Below are 11,557 nucleotides of genomic sequence, written 5' to 3' on the forward strand. Positions count from 1 at the left end.
TACTTAGTGGTTGCGGTTTTTCCAGTGCAAGTAACTTTTTATCTTTATATTCAGCGTAACAAGATAAATTTAAAAATTAGTAGTAATCATTTTGGTCATTATTTCAATAGTAGATAAATATTCCGATGTTATCGACGTTTTGATTTTATATTTAGAAGACTCTATTAGAAATAGTTTTTTGTTTAATAAAAATATTTATTAAAGATTATTTCTTTTATTAGTTCCACATAATCATAATGAAAATAAAACATAATTGACAACACTGGAGAACACTATTTTGGTTGACTTATATCTGATAGTTTTTTACTAGTTTTGCGATTGTGTATCTCAACATGACCAGTTTTTCTGTCATAGAAATTATTTACGATACAGATTACCTTCTTTACCCCTCGTAAAACATATATGCTTAGAATGTTAAACGGCAAAAGTGATTTAGCTGAATATATTTCGTTTACAATCTTTTAGTTCGCGCAAAGGTTTTATTATTAAGATCTATGAAACTGTGTGCATTTTTAAGAAATTAATATAAAATTTGGGCTTTAAGTTTTTCTTGAGTGTTTAATCAGTGTATGTTCCCACCAAATGTTCAGCAATAATCAGTCAGCCCGCTTACCCTTATTCCGTTCTTTCATGAACTTCGAATTTCGTTGAAATAGCTTTCCTTCAATGTAACTGACGGAAAAATTTCCTCTGAAGATATCAAGATTGCCAAGTCGAAAATGTACTTAAATGTTGCTCATGTTGTAGTCAAGGATTCTGCTTACATCAGAGCCTGTTGAGACTGACCAATAACAATTGCTTATAAAGATATTTAAGCTCCGTATTACGATATCAATGAGCAGCCACTATTCATTTGCATTATACTTTGGAATTCCCCATTCTTCCACTGAACTTCAGATGTTATAAAAATTTACATTACTTAAATATTACGGAAATTAAATTTCTCCAGTTGGTATGTATGTTTCCATCTTGTTCAAGCAGTTTTTTAAAAACAATCTTAATGTTAGGATATCTTAAGTTTTTTTTTTTTTTAATTCACCTGTCAAGAAATTCCAATCAAAATGATCAAATCCGTTATGAACAAATTCATCTTTTGTTACAAAATCTGCATCCCGACTGCCACGTACGTCATCCACGTATTCATGTGCATCAGGAGAAAGAAATAAAACAAAACCGTTCTTGAGATACTGCTACTACTCATCTGAAAAAGACTGTGAGTGAACAGACAATAGCAGACTCGGGTAATCGAAATATCTAGTAAGGCTCTGATTTTTCACAATACAAAAAAGCAGTTACTTTTATAAGATCTTCGTTTGGCCAAATGAGATATAATTCACTCTTCACTATACGAGGCACTGAGATTTCTGTCAATATCTTCTCCATTCCGGCAATTACAACAGCACGCAGATAAATAATTGCAGTTTCAAAATCGACATGCCAAATTTAAACAAAGTCAGCTGAATAATTAAAGATTTAAAAAAAAATGTTCAGTATTGTTTCGCTGTGGAATCACTCGTGTCGTTTTACCCTCTCGTGATGAAACAAATTTATGAGACCTTGCCTTAATTTCTTCTCTATAGAGAATTTTCCGATACAAAAGGCTTCACGTTTATACATATTTCACTCTGAATTACTTTTCAACAGTTAATCTAAAAAGATGCAGTTAAAATGATTACAGAAGAGTTGAAACAGAAAAATTACAAAATATAGTGAATATTTCCTAAACATTATCAAATTCCCGAGATCTCTTCAATATTAAACTGATTCTTTTTTTAATCAGTTGCTACTTTATATCTACTACTGGTTGTATCCATTTAGAAATAAATTATATTCCTTATTTTTGCTAGTTTAATTATAAAGAAGGCATCAGATTCTTATACTGTTAGGTAGTTAGAGTAACATTGAATCTTTTTAACAATAAAATATCAATCAAAATTTTTTATCTAGAATATAAGTTATCAAAAACCGTACTTTAGCTCATTGAATCTTAATTTCTAATTGCAAATTTTCTTCAAAGATTATATTTCAGTGGAAAACATAATCACAGAAACTTACGAAACATAAAGTCACTTTAGAAAAATAAAATTATTTTAGGCAAGTTGAATATTTATAATATTTCGGTATTTGTTATACGAGATAAATCAGTTTTAGAGTAAGAGTTATTTTTTATAAACCATACTTTCAATTTTAATTTAAATCTGAAATTTTAGCTACCATGTGTAAATAATGTGTTTGAATACCCAGTAGGTATAATGGAGAATGCATATACAAAAATATTTGTGCTGAGCAGCAAGTATTGAATTGTGAAATAAAACAGTTCAGTGCAAAACGCGAAATTGCTTAGCAAAAAATCTCTTCGACTAGCCCGCAGGGTCATCACACTATCGACCTCTTTTTGTGTAATTCTGAATTATTTAGAGAACTCCCAAATGTTACGTTTATTGCGCGATTAAGTAATTCTCATTACACTTTTACACATGGAAAACGAGGAATGATTTTTTGTGTCGGAGAATACTTATTTCATTTGCCGATTCGGGCTTCTAAAAATCATTCAATATTCATAAACCGAACATGACTCGAATCATTATTGTCTTTTATTTGGAGAATTTTTTTTGACATTTTTTCTCTGCAAAGCTTTTTAAATTTTTTTTTTTAAACCTCGTTAAATTCAGATGCAATGGGCGTAATCTGTAATGTCCTTGATAATCTTAATTTTGTCCAAATTCAGTTTCTAAAAATCACTTTTCCACATTGCTCTAGCACTTGTGTCGTTAAAACAATTTAAAGGTCAATAAATGAATTCAGTCTCTTGTTGAAAGTAATGAATTTGAGTATTATCATGTAATTTCAATCTCTAATAGGAAAATGGTTTTAGTGTCTTCATTTTTTTTTCACAAATTATTAGGTGCTTGCATGTATTTTGATCATTTTTTTCACTTTAAATAAAATTTATTTTGAAAAATTGGTACAATATATATATCAATCAAAATATTTTTCATCATTTTCCTCAACTTTTTACCTTTTTCGTCCAATAAGTCTTGCTATTGTTTGTCTTCGAATTTTTTTGATTCTCCAGGTCGTTATTTGTCATTCATGTTCTTTGTCATCCAAAATTGAATCGAAATCACCACTCTGAAATCTTTGAAACCAAAACCGACAACTGGAATATGACGGAGCAGCATCCCCATAAGTTTTTAAAAATGTTTGATGGGCTTCTACAACAGATGTATTCTAATCAAACAAACAACAAAAAAAAAAAAAACAATGAATGTCGAAAATACAATTTGGAACGTTTCGTGATTGAGGTCTTTATACACTGAATAACTCAATAATACTAAACGAAAATTTTTCAAAATGGTAACAGTAAAGTAATAGAAAATTGGTGAAACCCAAATCCATTGTCATTTATATAGATGTTTTGCATGTTTGATAATAGATGTCGCTGATTAAAATACATGCAAGCACCTAATATAAATTCTTCAAATCGAGTCGACGATATTTTTTTAATTTTTCTGTTCTAGTACGACCCTCGTGAATGCAGATTCTCCACAAAATTCAAATATATTCTGTTACTTTTTCTATTGTTCAAATACAGCTTTATCCAGCACTTGATTAAAAAAAATCACTCTAGAGGTTAATTTTTTATTTGGCATATGTTCTTCCATGGATTCATAATCAATTTTCTTTTTCTGTGTAATCCCACTTCTCCTTGTCTTGAATATTAACTTATAACTATAGACTCGAGGAAGTAAATCAAGGCTGTATCAAAATTTTTTTTCTCTGTATATACTTATAAAGGTGAAAACTCTTTCAGTAACATCCATAGTGTCATTTCGAAGTTCCTTATTCATGCAATTAAAAAGCAAAGAAGGCCAGAACTTCGTAGTTTCTTATTTAATTAAAGGTTAGAACAGTTTATTATTAAAGTATCAACTTTTTTAGTCCTTTCATATTCATTGTAAACTTCAATAATTTGATCGAACCGATGCAAGTAAAATATATTGGAATTGTGATAATGAGAACAACTGTACTTTAATTTTAAATACGTGCTATGTTTTGAAATATCGTATCAAAGATTAGCGATCAAAATGAAATATTTGTCTCTGCAGGTTGCTCCGAGCCACACCAGTCTCTAATCTCATTTCAGTCGGTTTTAATTTGCTTTTGTACAATAGCTGTTGGTGATTCGAAGTGAGCAGTGGACTGTACTTTTGCTTAAACTTCTTTATTTACACTATATACACTCCTTTTACGGTGAGTAGATCATATAATACATGGCTGATTGCGGTATTGCATTGCGGTTGGCTTGTTAAGCCTTACAAACTGAAGTTGTTTACAGCTTCTGCGGGAGCTGGGGAGCCGATGCGGGTAACGTTCTAATGAACCCCTGAAAGACTCGACCGGAAGGGCGGGTAAAGGGGTTGCCGTAATTTTAACATTGCCAAATTTGGCGTTAAGTGACATTCGCGTGAACATACCGCCCGACCGTGCAATGTCTCTCAAAAGTACAAAGACGTTGCACACAATACATATAGAAATACAATAAATCTTAAATTGAAAGTTAAATTAACAAATGCAAAATTCAGTATGATAGAATATATACATAAAGTTCAAATACACATTAAAATACAATGAAGACACTAAATACTACAGAATAACTAAATTCAAAATACTAGATATATAAGTATGCAAAATACAATACAATAAACACAAAATAAATGAACATTTAGGTTTCAATTGGCAATATGGCTAATTTCGTAATTGGGCGTTTATAAGTCCCTTTGGCTGTTTTAACAAGGCACACTCGAATAATATTATCTTTACCATGAAAAACCTTAACAACACGTCCTAACAACCAAGAATTAAGAGGGACATTGTCGTCTTTGACCATGGTACCGACACTAATGTTGTCCTTTTGAAAGTACCATTTTGACTTTTGCTGTAAATGATTAAGGTAATCTCTATGCCATCTAAACCAAATATATTGGGTTATTTTAGTTACCCTTTGCCAACGTTTCAAGGCATTATCAGAAAAATCTGTTAAATTTGGTTCAACAATTGCGGAAATAGGTCTACCAACTAAAAAATGTGCGGGGGTTAAAGCTTGCAAGCCATTTGGATCTGAGGAAAGCGGTGTTAAAGGTCGAGAATTTAAAATTCCTTCTATTTGATTTGCTACCGTTAGGAATTCTTCATAAGTCAATTTTAAGTTGCCTACTGCTCTTAAGAAATGAAATTTAAAGGACTTAACTCCTCCCTCCCAAATGCCACCGAAGTGAGCCGATAAGGGGGGAATGAAATTCCAATTAATTTTTTCTGGGCTTAAATAATCTGCCAGCACATTATCTGGATTACTAACTATCTTGTATAGTCTTTTCAACTCATTATGGGCACCTACAAAATTACGACCATTGTCTGTAAAAATAGTAGAAATTCTGCCTCTTCTTGACATAAATCTTTTTAGGGCAGCTATGAAAGAATCTGATGTTAAGTCTGAAACAATTTCAAAATGTACTGCTCTCGTTACAAAACATACAAAAATTGAGACATAAATTTTTTGAAGAGGTCCTTTTCTTTGAAACTTATTTTTAATAAAAAACGGACCACAGAAATCTACTCCAGTAATATTGAATGGTAACGAAGGATTACAACGTTCTGCGGGTAAATCACCCATTTTTTGAATAGACAGGTGAGGATTATATCGGGAACAAGTAATACAGTTATGAACAATTCTGCGAGCTATATCTCTGCCCCCAATGGGCCAATACATCTGTCTAGTTAAATGAAGTAAAGTTTGGGCTCCAATATGACAATTTTTAAGATGAATACTTTGCATAATTAATTTAGTAAGGATATGAGTTTTAGGTAAGATAATAGGAAATTTTACCTGAAATGGTATGTCGGCATTTCTAAGTCTGCCTCCTACTCTAATTACATTAGAACCTTCATCTAAAAAAGGTGATAAACCTTTTAATTTGCTAGAAGGGTTTACCTGTTTACCACTTGCTAAGTTTTTGAAGTCATCAGCAAGAACATTTTGTTGTAAAAGGGAAATTAATTTAAATTCTGCTTCCTCGATTTCCTTTGAGGAGAGTGAACCCTTCATCTTCTTGTTTCTGCAGTTTCCTAAAAATCTGAGGAGAAAACTGAAAACACGTATTAATTTGTTATACTTATTACTAATTTTGAAAAAGTTAGTAAGGAAATCTGAATTTAAAGTCATTAAGGTGTGAGTGGTATTGCCCTTGAGTTCCAATAAAAATTGAATTCTGAGATGCATCAATCATTTGTTGGTCAGCAGAGTTCACAGAAACAGGTAATTCTTGAAGGAAAGTTGGTCCATTCCACCATAAATAGTTGTCAATCAGTTGTTCTGGAACTAGTCCTCTTGATATCACATCTGCGGGGTTTAAAGTGGAGGAAACATGCTGCCATTTGTTGTTCTGCGTCAGTTGTTGTATTTTCCCCACTCTATTTGCAACAAATGTCTTGAGACGATGTGGTGGTGTTTGAATCCAGGCTAGGGAAATAGTAGAATCTGTGTACATCACTGCGCTATCAATTTGTAGATGTAAAGCTTTTTCAACCTTGGCCTTTAGTTGAGCGGCGAGAAGACATCCACAAAGTTCCAATCTGGGAATGGAGACAGTCTTTAATGGGGAGACTCGAGATTTGCTGCATACAAGTCTAGATGTGACTATATCATTGGCACTGATGCACTGTAGATAAATAACTGCTCCATATGCGGCTTCACTGGCGTCTGAGAAACAATGAAGAATTAATTTTACAGGATTTTCATTTAAAATCCATCTTGGGATTTTTACCAGCTCAAGAGCCCTAAGGGATTGAACTAAATGACTCCACTCTTTACCAATGGCTGGAGGAAGAGGGTCGTCAAATGTAAGTTTTTGCAACCACAATTTTTGGAGAAAAATCTTCATTTTAGAGATAACTGGTCCCAGCAGACCCAAGGGGTCGTAGAGTCTTGCAATGATTGAGAGAACTGTTCGTTTCGTGAGCATAGATTCATTTTCATACTTGACTGTGAATATGAATAAATCCTCGAAAGGCTTCCAATGCATGCCAAGAGCCTTTGAGACCTGCTCATCTATGGGAAAAGTGTTTTCAGGATTAGAAGTTGGAAAACTATTTAAAAGTTCCTGTGAGTTTGAAGTCCATTTATGTAAAGACATTCCTGCTCTTGAGAACATTTTTATCAGCTGTTGTTGTAGAATTTGAGCAGTTTGGATATCCGGGGCACCTGTAATCCCATCATCCATGTAAAGGTCGCGTAAAACCATTTCCGATGCTAACGGAAAGTCCGACGCTTCATCTAAAGCTAATTGTTTAATGGTGCGTATGGCAAGATGAGGTGCACATGAAGTGCCATATGTCACAGTTTTTAATCTAAATGTTACTTCTTGATGAGAGTTTTCATCAAACCATAAAATTCGTAAATAGTCTCTTTGATGTGGCACAACTAAAATCTGACGAAACATCTTTTGAATGTCAAATGTAAAGGCAAACTTGTGTGTCCTGAACCTTAATATTAATTCAAAAATGTCCTCAACAACATCACCTTTACCCAATAAATCATTTAATGAAACTCCATTAGAGCTAGGGGAGCTAGCATTGAAGACTACTCTTAGAGGGGTGCTTGTAGATCCTTCCCGGTAGACTCCATGATGAGGTAAAAAATAATTAGTTTCTGGTAATTCATCTTCCATTACTCTTTCCATGTGACCAAGAGCGGCATATTCCTCAATGAATTCAGAATAGAGCCTTTTCATTTGCGGGTTTTTGTTTAGCCTTTTAATTAAACTGTCTAGACGATTTCGCGCTATTTGTTTTGATTCACCTAACACAGGGGGATTCTCCTTTATTGGCATTTCCACAATATATCTACCTTCCTCATTGCGTTTGTATGTTTGCTTGAAATGTTTCTCACAATAAATTAAATCTTCACTTAAAGAAAATTGATTTTCATGTAATGTTTCGATTTGCCAAAATCGTTCCATTATTTTTTCTAAGTTATCATTCTCCGTAACAAGACCACAGAATTTATGATTAAATTCTGACTCTCCTTCCTTTGCAGAGCTAGCAATAAATCCGAAACGCGAATTCAGTAAAATCAGATTATCTGAAATATATTTCCCTGGCATTAATATATCAAAAAAGAAAGAAGCTGAAAGTAATATATCAATTGCCCTTTGACCTTGCATAGGATCAGCCAAATTGAATCCATCCGGTAAACTTTGTTTTTCTAATTTTTTATTTATTGAAGGAATGCATTCAGTAATTTTTGGAATGACGAGCAACTGAGCTATTGTAACGTATGATTCATCGCTATTTGAAATCTCTGCTAACACTTTTGAATGTAACTGACTTGTTTTTCCATTGATACCGGAAATCGTTATATTATTTTTATATTTTTTAAGTGCTAATTTATTTGCGACTTCTGTAGTGATAAATGAATTCTGAGACCCAGTGTCACAGATGCCTCGTAAAGGTATTTTCTGACCAGCAGCGTTTTTAATATAAACAATAATAGTAGGCAAAATAGATGCATTTGCATTTTTTGTTTTTCGTTGATCTTGCGAACAGAGAGAAGGAGATATTTCTGTTTGAACTAAAGCTTTTGAGTTAGAGTCTGAAGTATTTTGATAATCACTAGATTTATTGGTTGAGGTTTGTTGCTGTTTTTTATTTCTTATAGAAGAATCAATGTGAAGAAGGCTATTATGAAAGCCAGAACAGATCTTACAACGATTATTGCTGCGGCAATGATTCGTTTTATGAGAATCCGATAAACAATTAGTACAATGCGTATTTTTGATCATATTCAATCTAGACACAGGATTTAATTTTAAAAATGCTTCACATTTAAATAAAGGGTGTAAAGGCTTATTACATGTGATACACGCTTTCTTTGAATCATTTCCTACAAAAAATGAATGTGATTTTTTATATGATTCTTGTTGCGGTTTTGATTTTGCGGTAATACTTCCTTGAATGTTTTCAAGGACAAGACACCTTTTCTCTAAAAATTCAATGAATTCGCACCATGTAGGTAAATTAGATGATACCAAAGAAAGTTCAAATTGTCTTCTTGATTCTCTATCTAGTTTTTTCATCAAAATATTAATCAATAATGCTTCAGAAAAAGAGTTTAGTTCTAAACCCATAATTTTAAGAGCTCGAACATGTTTAATACAATTGTCCAAAAAAGCTCGTAAACCGTTTGCCGAATCGGATGCATGGATTTCTAAAGCTAAAATGTCATTGAAATGACTTTGAACGCATAAGCGTTTATTATCAAAACGTTCTTTCAGAGCATTTTTCAAACTGGCATAGGTCTCTTCTATTGTCACTATTTCTGCGGCTGCACCGCTAAGAGTTGATTTTAAATAATATAATTTTTGATTTTCAGTTAATTTATCATTATTGTCAATGATATTTTCAAATTGAATTTTAAAATTCTGCCAGTCTTGGTAAAGACCAGAAAACTTAGGCAGCGGAATTTCAGGCAGTCTGAAACTAATGCTTTCTGTTTTGCTTGATGCTTCATTAGAATGAGAATTACAGTTCGAAGCAGATAAAAGTTCATTATTAGGGGCTAATAATTTCTTAAGGCTTACCTCTAGTCTTTCGCACTCTTCTTCTAATTCTTCTACCGAATCTTCCAATTCTTGTAATTCGGAATCCTCGGCTGTGACGAAATACTCTTCTTTAATCTGTTCTAGGTTTTGTTTAATCTTGAGAAGTTATCCAGTTTGGTTTGATACACTATTGAGTCCTTTGAATCATCCGTTTCGATAAAAGAGTTCAGCTTTGTTAAAGAGGATTTTATACTACCTCTCTTTCTATTAAGAGATGTGATTTTTGCTCTTTGATCATCAGCCATGATTATTTTTACTAGTAATTCCTCCGGTTGCACGGACCATAAATATGGTGATTCGAAGTGAGCAGTGGACTGTACTTTTGCTTAAACTTCTTTATTTACACTATATACACTCCTTTTACGGTGAGTAGATCATATAATACATGGCTGATTGCGGTATTGCATTGCGGTTGGCTTGTTAAGCCTTACAAACTGAAGTTGTTTACAGCTTCTGCGGGAGCTGGGGAGCCGATGCGGGTAACGTTCTAATGAACCCCTGAAAGACTCGACAGGAAGGGCGGGTAAAGGGGTTGCCGTAATTTTAACATTGCGAAATTTCGCGTTAAGTGACATTCGCGTGAACAGCTGTTATTCCATCTGCCTATGAATTTACTTAATTCCCTAAATAGATGGCGCATCCTATTTGGGATATTTATATTAATTCCTATAATAATATAAGAGGAATTTGAAATATTGAAGCATTTCTAAAAGATTTTTGAATTTTGAGTTATTTACTACTTTTACTATATTGTAGATGTAAAACTAAAAATTCAGTAATTCGGTGTGCGTGTGAGACACATCATTCTATGGGAAAGGGTTAAGTATCAGATTAAACAGAAATGCAACTGCGAGAAGTAACTTTTCGAAAAAAAAAAAAGTGGTTTATTAGAGAAATTCATTACTGAAAATGTGAAAGTTTTATCTCCCAATCTAATTAAATTTTAAAGAGGTATAATAGATAAATAATTTTATCTTAATTTCAAAAAGATTTCACGTCATTTTTTATTATGTATTTGCAATATACGAGTATTATTGAAGCGAATAAAAAAAAAATATTATCGATCTTATAACAAAAGGAACTTTCTGATTAAAGATGATATCCTTTCGTAGAATAAATCCTCATGATAATCATAGTAACTTTCTAAACCACCTTTAACAACAATATACAAAGAAAAGCAGCGGATGTAATACTATTTAAAAGAAATATATTTACAAACATATATTGTAAATTTATTAAATATGTGAGGGAAATATTTTTTGCTTTGAATTTTAAATTTTGTAATTGTTTAATTTTCTGATATTTTAAATGTAATTATTAGAAAACAAAAAACAAACTATCAGCAAAAAGCGAACTAATTTTTCTAGGAAAATCAACTTAAAAATATTCTTTTCGATGTTATTTTGAAATACGTTTGGCAAGAATTAATTCTAAAGAAAAGAAAGTCACTTCTGCTAAAAAAAAAAAATTTCAACGTTCTCTAAAGACTATTAGAAATTATTTAAACGGTTTTTTTAACATTGAGGATCTGTTCTAAAATCGTTACGAAAATGCTTTACTTAGGAATTACGTGCAAAGAATAATGGGCATATTTATGTCATTAGTTTAATATATTTTAGCGTTTCAGCAATAATCAAATTTTTCGATGTGTTCATTAATCTTAAAATTTAGTGATAACAGTAACATAATAAAGTCAAAGAAAACAAAATTTGCAGGAAATGGATTTCCCTTCATTATACGTTTATTTCCACTTATCTGATGGAGAAAAAGGTGTAATTTCTTTTAATTTTATTGTCTATGTGTGCCGACAATTTTTCCCTGCTTGCATTTGAAAATCTTTCCTCTGCCTCTCTATTTTTATTATGTTTTTGTGAAATGAAGTCTAGTAGTTTTAGAAA

The 11,557-nt window shown here is 32.2% G+C and overlaps 1 protein-coding gene across 1 annotated transcript; it reads right to left on the reverse strand.

Moving 5' to 3' along the window:
* Positions 1 to 6,194: 6,194 nt before the first annotated feature.
* Positions 6,195 to 7,889, reverse strand: LOC129959793 (uncharacterized). The gene has a single exon (XM_056072685.1). The coding sequence runs from the start codon at positions 7,887 to 7,889 to the stop codon at positions 6,195 to 6,197; it is 1,695 nt and encodes a 564-aa protein (XP_055928660.1).
* Between the last annotated feature and the right edge of the window lie 3,668 nt (positions 7,890 to 11,557).

Source organism: Argiope bruennichi, chromosome X2 (genome assembly GCF_947563725.1).
Source record: "Argiope bruennichi chromosome X2, qqArgBrue1.1, whole genome shotgun sequence".
In the NCBI taxonomy this organism is placed as follows: Eukaryota; Metazoa; Arthropoda; class Arachnida; order Araneae; family Araneidae; genus Argiope; species Argiope bruennichi.